The sequence below is a fragment of the Podarcis gaigeae genome (assembly GCF_964106915.1).
Source record: "Podarcis gaigeae genome assembly, chromosome: 2".
NCBI classification, from domain to species: domain Eukaryota; kingdom Metazoa; phylum Chordata; class Lepidosauria; order Squamata; family Lacertidae; genus Podarcis; species Podarcis gaigeae.
In genome coordinates, this window is record NC_139679.1 from 72,883,300 (window position 1) to 72,905,510 (window position 22,211).

Here is a 22,211-nt window from a genome sequence, read left to right on the forward strand (position 1 = left end):
CCTCCTCCTCCTCCTTCTTCAACTGGGGAGGTACCGTTCTAAATGATTTCTGTAAAATGAGTGAGGCTGGCTTCTCCTGCCTGTCATTGTTTCTAATTATTGAAGTTAGAGCTGTGATTGATAAGTGAGTTGTTTGAGCACCAGGCAGCAGGAATTGCTGGGGTTCTAAAGAGCTGCTGTGTCCCTCACCCTTTTAGTGTACCTTTCCTGCTCTGTTTTTCTAGGAGTCCTTGGAATGCCTGGAATCTCCACTATTTGCCCTACTCTTTTTCCCTATCAACCAGGATGCATTTTTCCTGTGTTGATTTTGTCTAAGATCAGGTTATTTTCTGCAAATATTACTACACAGTAGGCGAAGCTAGGTGTTAAAGAATCCCCTCCTCAAATAGCAAATGCAAAACATTGCAATGAACCTTAAGACATTTCTGTAGGTGCGGGAACTGTTGTCCAGGCACTCGTTTAGAATTAATTGTATAGTTAGCTTAAAGTACAATGGTGTACATGTCTTATTCAGAAGTATTTCTCCTTGTGTTTAATGGGGCTAACTCCCAGGTAAGTAGGTGCAGGATGGCAGCCTAGGCTTTGGTTTAGGATTGGCATGGAATAAAACAGGGTTCTTGATCTGTAACTCGACACTGACTTCCCGTGATAAATTTGAGGTATTCTGGTAGACAGGGGAGCAGCAAAATGGCTGTACACACTAATTTTGTGTTACATTTGTGGCAGCCATTTTGTGACAGGCACCCTCAGCACTCTCAAAATTCAAAATGTGCTCAACTGGTCCAAAGAGGTTGGCAACCCCTGTCTTATATGCTAATTTGCTACAAAATCATGGTATGCAAAATATTGGGGAAAGGCTCAGATACCAAACATGACTGAGTGGGAATTGACAATTTATTAATAGGAAGTAATGGGGAAGCTAGGGACGCAGGTGGCGCTGTGGGTTAAAGCCTCAGCGCCTAGGACTTGCCGATCGAAAGGTCGGCGGTTCGAATCCCTGCGGCGGGGTGCGCTCCCGCTGCTCGGTCCCAGCGCCTGCCAACCTAGCAGTTCGAAAGCACCTCCGGGTGCAAGTAGATAAATAGGGACCGCTTACCAGCGGGAAGGTAAACGGCGTTTCCGTGTGCGGCTCTGGATCGCCAGAGCAGCGATGTCACGCTGGCCACGTGACCCGGAAGTGTCTCCGGACAGCGCTGGCCCCTGGCCTCTTAAGTGAGATGGGCGCACAACCCCAGAGTCTGTCAAGACTGGCCCGTACGGGCAGGGGTACCTTTACCTTTACCTTAATGGGGAAGCTTACAAGTTATATAGGGGGTAATGAAGGGAAGGAAATGATTAAGAGACTTATTCAGAACTGGAAAAAGATGTATGTTTTTTATTGGTATAATAAGGCACATACTTCAGGAACTTTACATTTTTTTACTTGACATGCTGTAACAAGAAACAAGTAGTGAAGGGCAAAATCAAAGTATGGATGTACTATATAGCGTGGAAGTGTTGCGTAGCCTAGTTATGTTATTAAACTTGAAATGCATATGTATTGCATTCCTAAGTAAATTCCAAATGGCGGCTGCAGTACACAGCAGAAACCATAGTTCGTTTTTGGTTGCACTATTATGCCTACAAAGTAGGTTGCAAACTTTCAAATCTTGTATGTTCTTTCTCAGACATAGCTGTTTAAAGGAAATCTTTTTTTTAAGACTGTGTTCCGTTTTATAGCAGAAGAGCCAAAGGGAAACAGAAGGGCGATGGAAAGGGTGGCACAAAGACCACCCCTGTTAGTACAATCAGTTTCCTATATCCATAGGCATCAGAATATAGTACAGTGGTACCTCGGGTTACATACGCTTCAGGGTACAGATGCTTCAGGTTACAGACTCCTCTAACCCAGCAATAGTACCTCGGGTTAAGAACTTTGCTTCAGGATGAGAACAGAAATCGTATGGCGGCAGCGGGAGGCCCCATTAGCTAAAGTGGTGCTTCAGGTTAAGAACAGTTTCAGGTTAAGAATGGACCTCCAGAACGAATTAAGTTCTTAACCCGAGGTACCACTGTACATGGTCCACAGATAATATAACTGGTGTCCCAGAATATCTATTAACATCTCATCCTGCAGAGCAATATGGTTCATTCTTACAAAGCCAAGTAGGTTGTGGAACACCCATGATTTAGCAGACCTATTTTCCCATGCCTAGGCTAGGCTGTAGGATCACCTGGAGTAGCCAGAAGATGAAGTGATGTCTGAGCTTTGCCCCAAAGAGGCAGTTCAGACATCATTAGAATTGCTAACAGAAAGCTGCACAAATGCCTTGTGCTTCTACTTTTTCATGTTTTCCAAACATCTCAATATAACAAACCTTTGGCTATCACAGCCTACGACTTATGTCAACCGCGACTAACGGTTTTCTGACTTTCTTTCTGATTTTGCATGTTATTTTAATAGTTATTGCTATAAAATCCTAATCCTAAATAAACTCCTTCTTAGTCCTTTTTCGCAATTCATATAATTCTCCTTACAAAACTTTTTGCAACCCTACAAGCGATGTCAGTTGATTGCAATTGTCTTCCAAATATATCATAAATTTCTTCCAATCTTTCAGGAAAGTCTGGTCTTGCTAGTTCTGAATTTTCCCAGTTAATTTCGCCAACTTGGCATAGTCCATCAGTTTCATCTGCCACTCCTCTTTTGTTGGTAGTTCTTGCTTCCATCGCTGGACTAATAGTATTCTTGCTTCAGTTGTTGCATATAAAAACAATTTTTTATCATGCTTGTAAATCTCTGTACGTCATTTTCATTGTATTTTCCTTTAAAGCACTGCTGGCAGTGAAATTTATTCCCTCTTTCCATAATTTCCCCCAATCTTCTAATTGTATATTATGACCAATATCTTTAGCCCAGTGTATCATAACTGATTTAACGTCTTCATCTTTCAAATGCCACTCCAGTAATAATTTATACATTTTGGATAATATTTTAACTTGTTATTTAACAGTTCTAATTCAAATCTCGATTTTGTATATCCAAATCCATTTTTCTTTTTATCATCTTTAAACATTTTGTTAATTTGCTGATAATGCAACCAATTATTCACAAAACCTTCAACTTCCTCATAAGGTTTTAATTTCCATTGGTTATCCATCTCCACTATTGGTTCATAGGTGGCCCAATTTTTATTCATATTTATTTTTTTCACACTCATTGTCTCAAAATGCATCTATACTCTTAAAGGTAAAGGTAAAGGGACCCCTGACCATTAGGTCCAGTCATGGACGACTCTGGGGTTGCAGCGCTCATCTCGCTTTACTGGCCGAGGGAGCTGGCGTACAGCTTCCAGGTCATGTGGCCAGCAAGACTAAGCCGCTTCTGGTAAACCAGAGCAGCACATGGAAACACTGTTTACCTTCCCACCAGAGCAGTACCTATTTATCTACTTGCACTTTGACGTGCTTTTGAATTGCTAGGTTGGCAGGAGCAGGGACTGAGCAATGGGAGCTCACCCCATCGCGGGGATTCAAACCGCCGACCTTCTCATCGGCAAGTCCTAGGCTCTGTGGTTTAGACCACAGCGCCACCTGCGTACTCTTAAGAGGACTCAATTCCATGAAAGGTCCTGAATGTAGAGCCTGAGCGGAACCAAACTTAATCTCTCTCTCTCTCTCTCTCTCTCTCTCTCTCTCTCTCACACACACACACACACACAAACACTCCAAAAGCAAAAAGTTAGTACTATCTAAAAGGTCCAGTCCCTGCTCAACCATACTGATTGTTCAGAATTGTGGACAACAGCAAAGGCTATCCCCAAGTATACAACATGCTTACATATATGTTGACAGGATTTTGTAAAGTTGAATATGATGTAGTGTCACATGTAGGAGTATGCCATTGTTGCTGAAATGTGATTGGAGCATGATGGAACAGAAGTGTAGGCAGAGAAGGGGGGGGCATTATATGGAGGAGCAACTGCTAGCAGCAGAAGGCAGATAAAAAGTTAAGGACTGTGGCGATCACACAGGGTCCCCAGACAGTTAACTGTCTATTGATCCCTGTGCCACCACTGTGCTCGCTTCCCCACTGCCACCAACCCGTTACTCTCGGGTAAAACACTGAGTCCAGACAGTTGTTAAAATTGAATCAAATAAACAAGTTTATTTTATAAACAGTTACAAGTTTATGGTTTCTCAGATAATATTCCTGTCAGTATCTTAACTTTAGTTATCTTTATTGGCCTATACCTTCCTAATACCTTCTGACTGATTATCTCAACTGTTTGGCTGACTCCTCTTAACAAATTCTCTCACTCTCTCACATCAGACTAGCCCAACCCACAGACTTATCCTCTCTGCCTCTTCTAACTCCAGACTGTCTTCTCAACCACCCTAACTCTAACTCACTTCCCTTGGGTTCCCATTGGTTAGTCATTTTACAATTAGTTAACCCTTTCCTTATGAACCCAGTATGATGTCACACACCTAGGAGGGCAAACGCCACAAGGACGCAGTAGATGAGCACAGCATTTGCTAAAGAAATGTTTTTTAAAAGTCCAAAGCAATTATCACGACTATACAAGCATTTCATCTGTTTCTTCTCCTCGTATGTGTCAATTGCTGCAATGCCTGTATTTCAAAAACAATTTATAGATATCCTAATAGTCTGAAAACCTAAAGGTCCACAGTTGTGAGTTTGCATTAACCACAGTTTGAAAACAGTGACCCAGTGTTGTTACCTATGCATCATTTCAAAGATAGAATATTAGTTAGTTTAAAATGCCATGACAAAGTGATCAAGATTCACAGGGTAATGGGGGGAGGGGCGCTATTGGATTGCTGTTTTTATTTTTATTAGGTATTTTGTGGTTTTATATCTTGATTTTATTCTGTGACCCACCCTGAGACCCCCAGGTATAGGGTGGTATATAAATTCAAATAATAATAATAATAATAATAATAATAATAATAATAATAATAGAATCATTCAGTCAACCAGTGCTAGGATAAAGTTCTCTTTAAGGTGGATGAGCTGTTGAGGATCAGATTAAATTTGAGGTTTCCTTGCTTGCTGACTGGAAACTGTGGGAAGCAAAAGATTAAAGCCACCTGTCACCATACCATAGTCCCAGTCCAGCTTCCCCATGCCCTTCAGTGTCAGCTCTTTACCTTAAAACACACACACACACACACACACACACACCAAAAAAAGCAACCTAGGGCAAACTAAATGACCATTATGACATTTAAAACACCTGTGATATTTTTAAGGCTTTGCTCCTGAAAGAATCTGGGTAGCTGCCTGCTTGAGTTTGGGATTAACAAACACCAGGAGGATACCGTGAGCAGAGGGGCACATTACCTGCACCACTGAACATATTATTGAACCAAATCTCTGTTTTGATTTTTCAAAGTATTGAAATACAAGCAATAGGTGTGCCATGTAAAAAGCGACATAAATGATCAGGAAGGAGAGCACTGTCCCAGCTGCCTTGATATGAGCTTCTGTTTGGCGGCTCCTGAAACTGGTTCCTTTACCTGTCATATTGCAGATATGTCTGCAGAGCGAGGCTACGACCATGGTGGAGCAAAGTAAAGTCACAAGAAGGGGACAGCTTGAACCAGTAATTAAAAAGAAGAGTTGTAAAGAACTGCCAGTTTCTATCCATGAGTATTCTTGAGTCATGTTTGTTATGTTGGCTGTTGTGGTGTTCTGATGTTGCACTGAAATATTATGAAATGCATAGGCAGAAAAGAGCAAGGAGGCAGCTAGAGATACTGCAAGAAGCCAGGACACCAGGTGTGATATCCTCAGCTTGCACCAAAGGAAGAGGGAGTGGGTGCCGTTCACTATCTTGATGCAATAGAAGACGCAGAACCAGGCAAGGAGCCAGTATCGGAAGAATATGACAGAGATTACAAAGACATGAATCATTCTCATCGTTATGTGGTTGATCTCCAACTTTAAGTAGTAAATGGTTATTGCTAGAATCATCAAAACTGTGCCACAGATACTGGACGTTCCCATGGACAGAAGGAGTTGTTCCTTGGCATCGAGGGTCCTGCATTTAGCCCATTCAGCAACCATCACTGCAGTTATAAAGCTATTGGAGATGAACCCACAGAGGGCCATGTCGATTACAGCCACCAGAAAGGCAATGATTTGGGAAGAAGGCATATTTCCAGATTCTTGCAGATTGCTGTCTAGGTAGTCGTTTGCCAGCCAAAGTTGTTGAGTTCAAATGAAGAGTGCAAGTGTGGTAGCAGATCAGCGACATGCTTTTTAATGCATTGGGAAGTATGCAAATGAACTGTGTGTCAAACTACCAATTTCCATAATTCTTTTATCTGGGGTAGTGGTGCTGATAACTAACTATATAGAAGGGCTTCCTGTCGCACAACTTTGTATGTATCAGGAATGCTGCTTCAATTTGAGGTTTATGTGAATAAGAAAGTTAGCCATAGGCAACCCCTTTGTGGCCCAGATTTTACTGCTCACTTAAAGAATAACAGGAGCTGGAAATACTGCTGTTGAAACAAGGAATAATCCGCCTCTGTAAACTATATTTAGAAGATGTTAGCTGGCTTGCTTGCCCTCAGGTCCCCCTCATTTTGGTTTCCAGGAACTTCACAGCCAATTCTTATGTTTGCTCCCAGATCATAAGCAAATTCTCAGGCCCCAAACCAAAAGCTTGTACAGCCCTTGTCAGTGCACTTTACCTTCCTAGTTGCTCATCTCCTCACATGCTCCTCCAAAATATTGCTTCTTCTTCATGAAAAGATGCACAATGGATGAGGCAAGCTAGAAACCAACATGGGACGGTCATAGTAGCAGGGTTGGCTCAGAGGCCTATGTTAAAACACTCTTTTACTTTTTTAAGCTTTACCAGAAGCATTTCTACTTATTTGGAGTAGTGTATTGTTGAACTACCGAAGCATAAATTTTGGTGACCAGTTCTCAGCTGACTTACTGAATATGCTGAATGCCTATTGATGCTTAAATCAACCTCAACCCTGCTCTGTCCCGTAGGACATGCAAAATGTGAAACAAGTTTTTAATACTGTCAGGTGCTTTCATTTCTTCTTTTTAGTTTTCCCTAAAGGGCCTCAATACTTGTCATCTTGAGTAAAGAAATTTACAGTGCTCAAGGATGCTGTCCATGCCAAGATCTTATACTTATACTGAGTCAACAGACACAGTCCAACTCAGTTTATTTATTGGCAGTTTTTATCACCCACCATTCACTGAATATGTCAGCTTGAAAGTTAATCTTATGAATGAATGAATGAATGAATGAATGAATGAACTTTATTACGGTCACAGACCAGGATAAAAAAACAACAACATATAAATAAAATAGCAGTTAGGATTTTTTTTTTAACTGATAAATGTTGGAGCAAATAAGGACAAAGAAACAAGCATAGGATAAAACATCTGAATAAAATACAAGATTAAACATGGATAATGGATGGATAAAAACTGATAATTAAAGGGGTAAAGGGGACCCCTGACCATTAGGTCCAGTCGTGGCCGACTCTGGGGTTGCGGCGCTCATCTCACTTTATTGGCCAAGGGAGCCGGCATACGGCTTCCGGGTCATGTGGCCAGCATGACTAAGCTGCTTCTGGTGAACCGGAGCAGCACACAGAAACGCCGTTTACCTTCCTATGGAGCGGTACCTATTTAACTACTTGCACTTTGACATGCTTTCGAACTGCTAGGTTGGCAGGAGCAGGGACCGAACAACGGGTGTTCACCCCGTCACGTGGCTTCGAACCGTCGACCTTCTGATCAGCAAGTCCTAGGCTCTGTGGTTTAAATAAGGACAAAGAAACACGCATAGGCTAAAACATCTGAATAAAATACAAGATTAAACATGGATAATGGATGGATAAAAACTGATAATTTAATCCTATTACGTTATATGGGCTTATTCTTAGGTAGGCGTACATAGACATCTAGGTAATTGACGTGTTTATCTTTCAGATTACGATAGGCTTTTTTTTATTTTGTGCAGGAAGGAGAAACATATAGCCTCCAGATGTTTCTGAGCTACAGATCCCATCAACTAGCTTTGTTCAGGGGCGAAGGGAGGCGTAATTCAGCAATATCTGGAGGTTCACCACACCTGCTTAAAAAGCACTTAGGTTTGTTTACAACTATTTACCGAAAGTGAAATGTAAATATGGGTCCCTGATAAAGCACAGTGGTAACTATATCCATTCTTTATTTGCATTCCTGTAATTGCTGCTGAGGATTAAGTAGACTTAAGGTGACAGCAGATCATCTGTTAACTATGAAAATAATGTTAGGGAAATGTAATGGATATAATATCCCTATTTACGCTGGATTCATCTATTTCAAAAAAGAGAGCCTTCAATACAATCGAAACCTGGGCTATACAGTGGGTGATACAAAACTGCAGATTTGACAGCAGATATAACCAGCTATTGCAAGAAAATAGGAAATAAGGCAACAGCAACATATCATCTCCACGTAAAGACCCACCCAGTACCTTTAAAAAGAGGCATAAGGCAAGAAGTTAGCTTATCACCTAAACTACACTCACCTAAGCTATTTACATTCACCTTGGAAGGTGTATTAAAAGCTGGAGTGGTAAAAAAAAAAAGGAATCTGTGTTAACAGAAGATATCTAAATTTTCTATGATATGCAGGTGTTGTAATAATGAAAAGTCGACAAGAGCTACAAGAAATGCTGGAATAACTGAACAAAGAATCAAATGAAAAATAAAAATATTTCTTTAGACTCAAAAGCTAAAGTGTTCAATACAGTGGTACCTCGGGTTAAGAACTTACCGTATTTTTGGTCTATAAGACTCACTTTTTCCCTCCTAAAAAGTAAGGGGAAATGTATGCGCGTCTTATGGAGCGAATGCAGGCTGCGCACCTATCCCAGAAGCCAGAACAGCAAGAGGGATTACTGCTTTCACTGCACAGCGATCCCTCTTGCTGTTCTGGCTTCTGAGATTCAGAATATTTTTTTTTCTTGTTTTCCTTCTCCAAAAACTAGGTGCGTCTTGTGGTCTGGTGCGTCTTATAGAGTGAAAAATACGGTAATTCGTTCTGGAGGTCCAGAGGTCCATTCTTAACCTGAAACTGTTCTTAACCTGAGGTACCACTTTAGCTAATGGGGCCTCCCGCTGCCGGCACACGATTTCTGTTCTCATCCTGAAGCAAAGTTCTTAACCTGAGGTACTATTTCTGGGTTAGCGGAGTCTGTAACCTGAAGCGTCTGTAACCTGAAGCGTCTATAACCCGAGGTACCACTGTATGTGCATATTAGCTGTGATGTGTTATGAAGAAGTGGACACGCAAAGAAACATGAATATTTAAAGAATAATGCAACATGCCATGGGACTCACAATGATAGGAATATCATTAAAAGATCGAAAAACTAATAATTGGGTACAAGAAAGACTGAAAGTTGTGGGTGTAATGGAAACGGCTGTGAAGCTAAAGTGGGCAGGTCATGTGTCCAGGGACGATTCAGGCCAATGGAATAAAGCAGTGTTAGTATGGTGACTCTACAGTTTTAAAAGGCCACCTATGTTCTCTAAGAAACCAGAACTATTTATTTTAGGCATAATGACATCTGATACTAAAAACAAAATAAGACCGCAGTTCATGTATCCAGTCACCACCGCCAGGAATCTAATAGCCAGAAATTGGAAAAGGGAAACACCACCAACCAAGATAGAATGGCAAACTAAACTGGTAGAATATCTAATGTTAGCGAAAAAAATGGAACCAGTGAGAGGGGCCTCAGAAAAGGAGGTAGACAAGGAATGGAAAATGGTGAGAGAATATCTCCAAGGATACTGCAATAGTAGAGGCTTTCTCACATTAGAAGAATGAGTAACAACATATGGTATTAATACAAAAAAACAATAATGACGAAATTAAATAATGGATATAAGTAGGAAGACGATGTTTGGATCTAATGCTTACAGCAGGAAGAGTATTATGGACTTAATCAGAAGTATTCATATTTCTTTTAATTTCTGTTTGTTCCACTGTATAAAGGCATGTTAAATTATATGTAGGTAGCTACGATTAATTGAACTGGAACATAGATTTGAGCAGTTTGTAAACTTAAATGCTACCTTTTTCTTTTATGGGAAATCCTTTGCTATTTGTATTTTCTTTCTGATTATTATTTTTTTGTTTATAAACTCAATAAATATTTTTTTTTAAAAAAAAGATCACCTATGTTATGGTTGGACCATCCAAAACTAACAGCACAGCTTATGTGGATGCAGGAAGCAAACAACAGAAAGTGATGGAGAGAACTTGATAAGGGGTATATCCAAAGATCAGTGGAGGTGAGGAACAGGTTTAAGGATTAAAATTCTACAAGGCTGGCTTAAGCAGTATGTGGACTGAGAACACCCAGAAGTGCAAGCTGGATTTCGAAGGGGCAGAGGAACCAGAGACCAAATTGCAAACATGTGCTGGATTATGGAGAAAGCTAGAGAGTTCCAGAAAAACATCTACTTTTGCTTCATTGACTATGCAAAAGCATTTGACTGTGTCGACCAAAATAAACTGGCAGTGATCTACCCATTGTCATTGGAGGGAGGAGGAGCGTGCGTGCGTGGGGTGGGTGGGTGGGTGAATTCCCCAGAGTTGTTAAGCTTTTTTTTGAGGGAATTGCTCCCCCCCCCCGTGACTTTTTGCACACCATAAGGATCCCGCGATCTACCAGGATCAGCCGGGGATCTATCAGTAGATCACTATCTACTGGTTGGACATCCCTACCATAGAGGTTTTTCCTGACTTACCACAGGGACACCCTCATTCCTCAGAACAAGTTCCAGCTGAACTGAGGTACAGTGGTACCTCAGGTTACATACGCTTCAGGTTAAATACGCTTCAGGTTACAGTCTCAGCTAACCCAGAAATAGTGTTTCAGGTTAAGAACTTTGCTTCAGGATGAGAACAGAAATCGGGCTCTGGCAGCGCGGTGGCAGCAGGAAGCCCCATTAGCTAAAGGTTAAGAACAGTTTCAGGTTAAGTACGGACCTCTGGAACGAATTAAGTACTTAAACCTGAGGTATCACTGTACTTGGTAACAATAAACTTACGAGTTGTAGAGTTGGAAGGGACCCAGAGGGTTGTTTAATCCACCCCCCTGCAATGCAGGATTGATTGCTGTTTTAATTAATATGTTGTATCTGTCAAATTAGGATAGGTTTTTCTTTCATCAGTATCTTTAAAGACATAAATTTGTTTGCAGCTGTTTACAGAAAGGAAAATGCAAAGATGTGTGCCAGAGATAGCAGAGTGGTAAATATATCCCTTCTGTATTTGCATCCCTGTGATTGCTGGTGAGGATTAAACAGGCTTGAGACAGTGCCTTTGTTTAGATTTATGAAACTTCTAATTCTTTCATTTCCTCCCTGTTTCACTTGCCCATTGGGATGTAGATAACAACAGAACAGAAGGAAATGCAGACAATTCGTTTGACCAATATGGTTCTACATGTCTATACTTTTGAATAGCTGCTCTTTTTTGTATAAGTGAATATGGAAGGTCAATATTCAATCAAATGGCTCTGAACTAAAGCTCAAACATCAGTCATAAGGATAATCCCACTGCCCTGCAGATGAATAGATAGGATTGCTAATTTCTTTCTAGTCATTCATATTACTTACTCATTCCGACTAGGCATAAACATTGCCAGCAAGGTACTCAAAAGGGCTGTTGAGATGCCTATAGCAACAAATCGTTCATTTGAAGTTACCCAGCAGCTCCTAGTTTTTCTGCTGAAATAGACATCTCAGTAGCCCTTCTGTATTTTGTGCAGTGCAATTTTGGGGAAGATAGCTGTGGAGTTGGAAGGTTCTCGTGGTGACTTTGCTGCCACTTATTTGGTTGATTCCCAAAGATGCCCGAAGCCTATGCAGAAAGCTGCCCTGTCATCAACATGGCCACTTTACTGGGGAACTCCGCTCGCCCCTAACTGGTAAGGAACTTACCTGGTTCAATAGTTTTGCCTTATTAATTGTAGAGTTGGAATGTTTAGTCAGAATCTTCTTTCTTGTTATTTGAATCCATTGGTTCAAGACCTGCCCTCTGGAGCGGGGGTGGGGGGAGCTTGCTTCATCTTTCATGTGACAGCCCTTGAGATATTTGAAGATGGCTAGCATATCACCTCTCAGTCTCCTCTTTTCTAGGCTAAACATACCCAGCTCCCTCAACTATTCCCCATAAGGCTTAGTTTCCGGACCCCTGATCATCTTGGTTGCCCTCCTCTGCACACGTTTCAGCTTGTCAACATCCTTCTTAAATTGTGCCCAGAACTGGAGACAATACTCCAGGTGTGATCTGACCAAGTCATAACAGAGCGGTACTCTTGACGTCCCTTGATCTGGACACCATACTTCTGTTGATGCAGCCTAGAAGAGCATTAGCTTTTTTTGCTGCTGCATCACACTCTTGACTCATGTTACACTTGTGGTCTACTAAGACCCCTGGATCCTTTTCACATGTACTACTGGCAAGCCAGGTGTTCCTCATCTTATATTTGTGCAGCTGGTATTCCTGCCTAATTGCAGAACCTTATATTTGTCCCTACTGAAATTCATTGTGTTAGTTTGAGCCCAGTTCTTCAATGAGTTATGGTCATACTGAATCCCAATTTTGCCTTTTGTGGCATTAGCTATCCCTCCCAGCTTGATGTCACCTGTAAATTTGATGAGCATCCCCTCAATTCCTTCATCCAGATCTTTTATAAAGACATTGAACAACAGCGGACCTCGGACAGAACCCTGTGGCACCCCACTGCTCACTTCTTTTTGGGATGATGAGGTACCATTAGTGAGCATTCTGGGTTCAGTAAGCCTGAGACCTGTGGGTATAGGGTGGTATATAAATCCAATAAATGAAATAAAAATCAACCCAACAGTTACCTTGTCCAGCCTACATTTTACTGCTTCTATACAGGAAATAATAACCAATAATAGCATAATTGATGCAACTCATCAATGCTAAATATGGAGGTGTGTGATAGTAATGTGTTTGGGTTTGATTCAGCTGTTTTTCAGAAGCAGGGCTAATTTGCACGGTTTACCTTGGAAAAAATGTTGGGTGATATTTCAGAGTACATTTGGTTTGTCAGGTGACAGATCAACCCTAATGGTAGACACACTGCTATGATTAGTACTAGATGATCATTTCTTTCCATGTCTGTTGTGATAACTGTCTTCGTATGCAGGGAAAGTCCCTAACTCACTGAGGGCTTGAGACCCATCGACTTCCCTCACCTGGTTTAGCCAACTATTCGAAGCCATTACCAGGCTGTGGCCACAGTTGCATGCTGACAGCTCCCAGAAGCCACAAGTGAGAGCTGAGTGCAGGGTGGGACCCAGACATGGACAAACTACACTAGAAGGAGCACAATGTATTCCCCATCAGAGGTACTACCCCTTCTAGCAATTCCTGAAGCTAAGCTGGTGCCAAACGTATTGCTCTGCATTCCTTTAGACTACATCAGCAAGGCTGAAAGAGGGTCTTGTTGTCTGGGCAGCCCAGGACCTCCCTACACACTGCTCAGGCTTGCACTTTGGAGAGGTCACTTTGGTGCTGCTAACACAGTGGTTTGGCTTCATCCCAGAGGCATACTCCATTGCCTCTTGGCACTGACGGAATGCCAACAACAATGTCATAGCTGACAACACAGCTACAGATAATGAAAGGTCAGCTTCTCTATCTAACTTGTATGACAGGAGATGCAAAATGGCCAGGCACAAGACAACCAGTTAGTGCCTTGGGTATACCAGGAAGGAGCTCATTGTTAGGGTTGAACAGAAGTGTTAGGAACTTAGGAACATTTAATAGTAGGCAAAGTGGTCTAAACCACTGAGCCTCTTGGGCTTGCCGTTCAGAAGGTCGGTGGTTCGAATCCCCGCAACGGGGTGAGCTCCCTTTGCTCAGTCTCTGCTCCTGCCAACCTAGAAGTACGAAAGCAAGTCAAAGTGCAAGTAGATTAATAGGTACCACTCCGGCGGAAAGGTAAACGGCGTTTCTGTGCGCTGCTCTGGTTTCACCAGAAGCGGCTTAGTCATGCTGGCCACATGACCCGGAAAAACTGTCTGCGGACAAACGCCGGCTCCCTCAGCCTGTAAAGCAAGATGAGCACAGCAACCCCAGAGTCATTCATAACTAGACTTAACTGTCAGGGGTCCCTTTACCTTTACCTAAAGGAGAATTAAGCAAAAGCTTCTGTACTTGAGTAAGGATTAATTTAGAGAAGGAAGGGAAGAGTCAAAGAAAACATTCAAAGTTATGTTCTCATATGGTATCTGTGTAATGAAGCAAAGAGGTTTTGGTCATCGATATAGAATATAACAGACAAAAATGACACTGCGACAATTTGGATTTTAGAATCCATTATATTTATACTAACTTGTACAAATGAGTCCATGGTCTTAATGCCATGTATCATTGTAGCTGCGAGATTGTGTTATGCAGAATAGGTAGGGAAAGGTTTGTGGCAAAGTGGGCGACATAAATGTAGGAATATACTGTAATAAGAAGCTTAGGCATTGCATAAGGGTGAAAGGAGGAGGCAAAAAATTAACAGATTTGTTCAGCATTGGAAAATGTTTCTTGATTAGTAGCCAAATCCCCCAGACACACACCTTCTGGTTTTTCCTTGTGAATTTAAGGCTATGTTTTCAGAAGCATCTGCATAGCTGCCTGCTTGAGCTTGGGATTAGCCAATAGCAGGATGGCACCCTGTGCAGGGGAGTACATTAGGATCACTGTTATACACACTGAATAAACAGGGGTGATTCTTTCAATATTTTCAAGTACAATTGTGGAATGTGCCACGTAAAAAAAAATGTAAAGGATCAGGAGGGAGAGCACTGTCCCAGCTGCCCTGACATGAGCTTTTGTTTGGAGGCTTTGAAGACTGGCTCCTTTACCTGTCATCTTGCAGACATGTGTGTAGAGTGAGGCTACAATCACAATGGAGCACAATAAAACCACAAGAAGGGGACAGCCAGAAGCAGTCATTAAAAGAAAGCCTTGCAGAGAACGAGAAAGTTGGGTTGCTTTCTTTCCTTGAGTCACATTTGAAGTGTTGGTTGCTATGTTGCTCTGGAGCTGAAAAGAAATATGTGGGATTGTAATCAAGGAAACAAAAACCGAAAAGACTTGGGATCCCACAAGAAGCCAGGGCAGCAGCTGCGATATCCTCAGCTTGCACCAAAGGAAGAGGGTGTGGGTGCTGTTCACTATCTTGATGCAATAGAAGACGCAGAGCCAGGCAGTGAAACAAAATCGGGTGTATGAGACGAAGGTTGCAAAGAAGTAGAATGTTTGAAACACTAAGCCGTTGCTTGAGTTGGTTATTAAGAAATTAGTAATGACTGCAATCTCACAGGCAGTGGCAAAGATATTGGACGTACCCAGAGAGAGAAGTAGTTGTTCACAAGTTGCAAGACTCTTGCATTGAGCCCATTCAGTGACCATCACTGCAACTATAAAACCGTTGGAGATGAACCCACCTAGAACCCAGTCACTTGCAGCCACCAGAAATGCAATGATTTTGGAAGAAAGCATATTTCCAGATTCTTGCAGACTGCTGTACAGGTGGACTGACCAAAGTTCTTGAGTTCATGCAGCGCACAAGTGTGATGGTAGCAGATCAGCAGCATACTTTTTAATCCATTGGGAACTATGCAAATGAACTGAGCATCAAACTATGTAAATCAATGTGCTACTAAGTTCCACAAGGCTCTTATTTGGGAGAGTGGTGTTGATACAGACTGTATAGAAGGGCTTCCTGTCACACAACCTTTTGTGAATCAGGGATGTTGCTCCATTTTGGGAGTTATATGAATAAGAAAGCTTGCCACTGGCATCCACTGCAGTGGCCCAGATGTTTCTCTGCAGGGAAAAAGTGTTAGGAGATGGGGAAATGGCCCTTGAAGCAAGGAAGGAACATCAATAAATGGAATTGGAAGATACTCGTCGTCTTGCTTATACTCAGACCCTCTTAGTTTTGGTTCTCATGACTTTTTAGCCTATTATCCCACTTCATAAAAAATATTCTTTCCACCACAGGAAGCTATCTCATGCCCCAAGCTTAAAAGCTTCATAAAATCTTCACCGGTACAGTTTACTATTTTTTGGTGGCTGCTTATTTCTCTGAACCCAATCCAGCTGTTGACATCAATCTGTCGTTTTTCTTCTTTTTGAACAGATACACAATTCAATGACACAGTATCAAACTTCAGCAAGTGACAGCAATGGAGTTAGCTCACAGATCATTTTTCCAGTGCACATGCTGCAATTGCTGCTCTGCTTAAATCAGCTCCAGCTCTCCACTGACACACAGTATAGTCATAATGTAGAGCCAGTTTTTAATACTGTCAAATGCTTCTGTTTCTTCTATTTAGTGTAGCCAAAAGACTTCATTGCCTGTGCTATTCAAAGTAATGCCTTTGATTGTACTCAAGGGTGTTGTTGCCATGCTAAACCTCTGAACTTTTTAAGTATATATATATATATATATATATGCATTAAGGGACATAAACAGCCCAAGCTATACATCTTTGAAATTTAATCATACTATATTCAATGGGCTTACTCTATGTACAGTGTGCATATGATTACAGCCTTAAATGATAGGTTTATCTGTGAAATAATTATAGGTTTCTGTTTCCTTAGTGTATTAAAAGCACACAGATTTGTTTGTTGCTGTTTTCCAGGATGGAAAAAGATTTAGTGTCTTTTACTAAGTCTAGTGGTAACTATTTCTCTTTTCTTGCATCGCTATACAGTGGTACCTCAGGTTACAGACGCTTCAGGTTACAGACTCAACTAACCCAGAAATAGTACCTCGGGTTAAGAACTTCGCTTCAGGATGAGAACAGAAATTGTGTGGCTGCGTCACGGAGGCAGCAGGAGGCCCCATTAGCTAAAGTGGTACCTCAGTTTAAGAACAGTTTCAGTTAAGAACGGACCTCCAGAAGAAATTAAGTTCTTAACTCGAGGTACCACTGTAATTGCAGCTGAGGATCAAATAGGAATAGGACAGAATCTTTTATTAGAGTCATGAAACATTTAATTCTTGCATTGCTTCTGTGCTTCATTTGCCCCTTGGGATGTGGATAACAACCTACCTAAAGGCGGGGGAGCAAAAAATTCAAACTAGCATGTAATAAATGTGTTGTGCTTAGAACACACGGGAAATGCAATAGCACCATGTTGTTTTGAGACCTTGTTGTACATAAATCAAACTATTCAAAGTAGATAAGAGCACACTATGATCAGAAATGTCTGACTCCAATAAATAACAACCAGCCACATGTTCCTACGAGTCAACAGAGAGCACATAAAAGTGATAGCCTACCCATTCTTTCCACCTGCAGCATGCTGAGTCTGTTTCTTTCCACGTGAAGGCTCCATTTAGCTATTCTGATGAATAGCCATTGATAGACCTGTCCTTCATGGTGCATCTAATCCTCTCCTAAGATCCAGGGGGGACAGCAGGTGGCTTTGAGGATGGAGCAGGTCATGGCAGACTTCGGAGGGAGGTGTGCCTGTGATGGAGACAGGCCTTAGTGTCCTTACAAAGAAGGAGATGGGACTGAAGGGAGTACATAGAAGCTATATATGAGAGTCTTCGCTCATCATAGTCCACAGGAACTTCTAAAATATAATTTTGTGTTGTTCCCTTTGCAGGCTGTTGTGGTACCCAGAAGAGAATCATGCTGTAAGTGGAGTGGAAGCTGAAGCAGATGTCTTTATGAACAGTGCACAGTGGATTATGCATTACCTTTCTAAGGAAGCAGACTCTGAAAGTCAGCAGCCAGCTGAGAAATAAAGGATCTCAAATATTAAAAAGCAGCCAGCCTGTGGAGATACATACCATGCCACATGAAGATTGCCAGATAGAATAGATATGCAGTCAGCAAACTTTTTCAGCAGGGGGCCTGTCCACTGTCCCTCAGACCTTGGGGGGGGGCAGACTATATTTTGAAAAAAAGGGGGGAAACGAATTCCTATGCCCCACAAATAACCCAGAGATGCATTTTAAATAAAAGTACACATTCTACTCATGTAAAAACATGCTGATTCCGAGACCATCCGTGGGCCGGATTTAGAAGGCGATTGGGCCAGATCCGGGCCCCGGGCCTTAGCTTGCCTACCCATGGAATAGATCTAGCCTTTGTATCCCTGACAGGAATCCCTTTCCTCTTTCAGCATATTCTTAAAAGATGTGCTGCTGGTGCCTTGGAAGCAGCCTTGTACAGAGTCAAACATTTGATCCCTGCAGCCCAGTACTGTCTATGTTGACAGAGAGCTGCTCCCCAGGATGTCAGATTGTGGGCGTTTCTAGCCCTATCTGAAGATGCTGAGGATTCAGGTTGGGACCTTCTGCCTGGGCAGATGTTCCAACACTGTGCCACGATGCAGGTCCTTTTCAGAAAATCTGCAGCAAACAGTCAACTGTCTAATTGAACTTAACTCTCGTAGCAAAGCTGACGTCTTAAGAATTTGTATTGCTGCTTATAACTACAAGGCTTTGTGGACAGTTCTTTCTTATTTATTTACAGGACACCAGATCTTGGAATAATACGTGCTAAAATAAAAAAAAAAACCTCAACCTTCTTGTTTTTATTGTTATATCTACTAAGCTATACATTACCAAACTGGTCCCTGAGGGAATTAAATGTCATATAAGATTATAGCTTCAAGACTGTGGTATGCAAAATATGTGGGAAACACTGATATACCAACAACAACTATGTCACAGTGAGAACCCTAAATGTAGGAATATACAACAATGGCAAAGCTTATGAGTTTTATAAGGATGAAAGAAGGAAGGGCAAAAATTAACAGGTTTTTCCCCTAAGATTGGAAAATGTTGATTATTGGCATAATAAAGCACATACTTCAGGAGATAATAACACTTTTATTTGACAAGATAAAAGAACAACAAATAGGTTTAAAAGCTAACACATTTAAGTATGTTATGTTATCCTGAGTGGCAAGTACATATATAAATATTTTGGGTGTGGAGATTGTAAAATGTGAGGTTAGAGGGAAATGAAATGTGCAAAACCTTCGACAATGAGAATTACGTATTCAGCAGGTGTAGTTCACAAAACAGTTTTTGATGTCACAGATATTGTTGCATTGGTAAATAAATACAATGTACTAAGAATTTTCTTTTCCTGTTCCGTCAACAAATATAGCAGTGAAAACTCTTGATGTGTATTGTAATTTAGTGGATTCACATTGCAGTGTACAGTATACAGTGTACCAGACAGTTAAAATGCATATTGCCATTTCTGATGTCCGATTTTTGTCCATTTCTTATTTTGCATAGAGACTGCCCTGTGTAAAATGCAGAAGGGCATAACTGGCAGATGGCATATATCACATGAAGAGGAAAATCAATCCCTTATGTTGCTGATGGCATTATCAGGTCCGGGAAAGGTATTACACTCTAGTTTGGCCCTAAGAATTTTCTTAAATAATCCTTGTTATTGGTATTTTTCAGCACAGGAATAAGAAACCTGTGTGCCTAACAGAACAACACGGGCAGGGGGACCCCAAACCAATAACTTAAACACAATGCTCTCTGTGTGGCCAGTGTCAATGTCCTTAAGAATTGTTAAGTCTCTGTTTTTGTAAACATCCTGGCAGCTGCCTGCTTGAATTTAGTATACTTTCTCAATGGGTTGGGAACTGTGGAAATGAACTATGCATCAAACTATGTAAATTCATGGGACTCTTGGCCTGCCCATTTCCATGATGCTTCTAGATAGTATAGTGGTGTTGATGACAAACTATATTGAATGGCTTTGTATAAATTGAATTGGTGCTTCATCTTGGTGGTTATATGGAACAAGAAATTTTGCCCAAGAGAACCCTGTTGGTGGTCTAGATTTTACTGCTCAGGTAAAGAATAGGAGGAACTGGAAATACTGCTGTTGAATCATGGAAGGACCCCCCCCCCTGGTGTTTACAATATGGGGTATCATAGGGCACTATTCTATCCCCATTGCTGGGAGCAGCCATTAGGACTTTGGGGGCCAGGTGTGATTTGTATGCTGATCCTCAGCTCTCTTTGTCCAGAAGTTCTGAATCAGGAGAAGCCATATGGGCCCTGGGCTGATTCCTTGATACAGACTTGGGATGGATGAGGGGGAATAAGCTTGTTTGTATCCTGGCAAGATGGCTTTGATCTGTGGAACTGTCACGGTTACACAAGCCACATAATATCTGTTCAGTAGCTGTAAGAAATTGATCTTTTAATGTGGTAGCACCTAAACCGGAACTCCCTGCCTATTGATATCAGACATATGCCTTTGCTGTGCTCTTTCTGGTGCCTGCTTAAAATGTTCTGTATGTTCTGTGCAGACATACAGAAGTTACAGTCGTTTACGTAATCCCTGGTTACATAAACTTTGTGATGAGCGCGCAGCAAACCTGGAAGTATTTTACCGGGTTTCACTGCGTGTGCATGCACAGAAGCGGTCCTCAGGTTGCGGAAACCTCAGGATCCGACCGGACCTCCGGAACAGATCCCGCCCGCAACCGGAGGTAACACTGTACATGTGTTTTTCTCTTTTTCGCTACTGTCAATTTTAATTAGTATATTTTGACTGCTTTTAAATACATACAGTTGTACCTTGGTTGTCAAATGGAATCCGTTCTGGAAGTCCGTTCGACTTCCAAAAATGTTAGACAACCAAGGCGCGGCTTCCGATTGGCAGCAGGGGCTTCCTGCACTCAATTGGAAGCTGCAGAAGCTGCGTCGGATGTTCAGGTTCCAAAGGACATTCGCAAACCGAAACAGTCACTTCCAGGTTTGTGGCATTCAGGAGCCAAAACATGTGACTCCCAAGGCGTTCCAGAACCAAGGTACGACTGTACTTGTTCTTAAACTTTTTATTGAGAATTTTTTTGTTTATATTTTTGTAACCAGTTAGAAGGGTTGTGGGTTTTTTTTACAGTCGAGGGCACATAAATTTTGTTAAATAAAATAAACAGTAACTCCGGCTCTCCACTGACCCACAGTATATTCATAACATAGAAAAAGCTGTAATACTGCAAAATGCTTTAGTTTCTTCTGTTAGTTTAGCCAAAAGACCTCATTGCCCATGTCATTCAAAGTAACATTTTCTCGGTGGTGGCGCCCGCCCTGTGGAACGCCCTTCCAGCAGATGTCAAAGCAATAAACAACTACCTGACATTCAGAAGACATCTTAAGGCAGCCCTGTTCAGGGAAGTTTTTAACGTGTGATATTTTACTGTATTTTTGGTTTCTATGGAAGCCGCCCAGAGTGGCTGGGGAGGCCCAGCCAGATGGGCGGGGTATAAATAATAAATTATTATTATTATTATTATTATTATTATTATTATTATTATTATAACATTTATCACTTTGCTCAAGATTGTTGTTAATTTCTGAAGTATGTTTTTAAATTAAGGGACACAGACAGCCCAATCCTATGCAACCATGAAATTTAATCCTGCTGTATTTAGTGGACTTACTCTAAAGTAAGCGTGCACAGATTGTAGCCCTAATTGATCAGTTTACCTGTCAAAACATGATAGGTTTGGCTTTCTTCAGTGTCTTAAAAAGCTTAGAGATTTGCTTGGTGCTGTTTTCCAGAACAGAAAATGGAAATATATGTATTTTATTAAGCAAAGCAGTAACTAATTCCATTCTATATTTGCATCACTGTATTTGCAACTGAATGTCAAATAGGCAAAGGACAGTACTTTTTATTAGATTTCTGAATCAGCTGGTTCTTGCACTGCCTCTGTGCTTCTGTTGGCCCATGAAATGTGCATAACAACCTTCATAAAGGGCAGGGAGAGAGAGAGAGAGAAATCAAACTAAGGTGTAAGAAATATGCTGGTAATCGCTTGTTCTGGCTCCCCCCCCCCAAAAAAAAGGGGGGGAAAAAGAAATATGTTGTGTTCTGAGCATGCAAGAGCTGCAATCACACAAAATGTTGAGGGGAGACATTTGATGCACAAAAAAGAACCACAAAAGCTTCTGGTAGTTGGTGTTTAACAACATCTGCAAGTAGTGGGTGGTAGGGTAGCTTTCCAGACGTCCAAATTGCCTAGCAAAGTTTGAAACGCTTGTGGTTGATGAAAAAGGAAATTATAAAGGTCTAGCCTTCCTATAGACATGCAATATTCTACTGTTGGTCATCTGTCCCAG

At 41.4% G+C, this 22,211-nt stretch overlaps 3 protein-coding genes across 18 annotated transcripts in view; 1 reads left to right on the top strand and 2 right to left on the bottom strand.

Annotated features, from left to right (window-relative positions):
- Window positions 1-22,211, top strand: part of LOC310838796 (acylamino-acid-releasing enzyme-like) — a 57,072-nt gene that overhangs the window by 23,309 nt on the left and 11,552 nt on the right. For 4 of the 16 annotated variants that reach the window (XM_083726554.1, XM_083726546.1, XM_083726552.1 and 1 more), the window contains 2 exons: window positions 11,814-11,972; window positions 17,705-19,233. The exons of 2 other annotated variants lie outside the window; for them this stretch is intronic. In XM_083726554.1, coding sequence (XP_083582680.1) covers window positions 11,814-11,972; window positions 17,705-17,846 — 301 coding nt within the window. In that variant the 3' untranslated portion in view covers window positions 17,847-19,233. Of the gene's footprint in view, window positions 1-11,813; window positions 11,973-12,183; window positions 12,266-17,704; window positions 19,234-19,355; window positions 19,466-22,211 lie in introns of those variants that run through there. 10 more of the 16 variants (XM_083726547.1, XM_083726557.1, XM_083726548.1 and 7 more) reach the window with 7 other exon arrangements.
- LOC310838837 (taste receptor type 2 member 39-like) lies at window positions 5,191-16,766 on the bottom strand. The gene is made up of 2 exons (XM_083726660.1): window positions 15,781-16,766; window positions 5,191-6,354 (listed from the first exon to the last, which is right to left on the bottom strand). The coding sequence occupies exon 2, from the start codon at window positions 6,161-6,163 to the stop codon at window positions 5,252-5,254; it is 912 nt and encodes a 303-aa protein (XP_083582786.1). The 5' UTR covers window positions 6,164-6,354; window positions 15,781-16,766; the 3' UTR covers window positions 5,191-5,251.
- Window positions 14,678-15,787, bottom strand: LOC310838838 (taste receptor type 2 member 1-like; the record flags this gene model as incomplete). The annotated part of the gene is made up of 1 exon (XM_083726661.1): window positions 14,678-15,787. The coding sequence occupies exon 1, from the start codon at window positions 15,575-15,577 to the stop codon at window positions 14,678-14,680; it is 900 nt and encodes a 299-aa protein (XP_083582787.1). The 5' UTR covers window positions 15,578-15,787.

Bases quoted from the DNA above. Each gene is read 5' to 3' on its own strand.
- LOC310838837 (XM_083726660.1), bottom strand. From the start codon at position 6,163: ATGCCTTCTTCCCAAATCATTGCCTTTCTGGTGGCTGTAATCGACATG.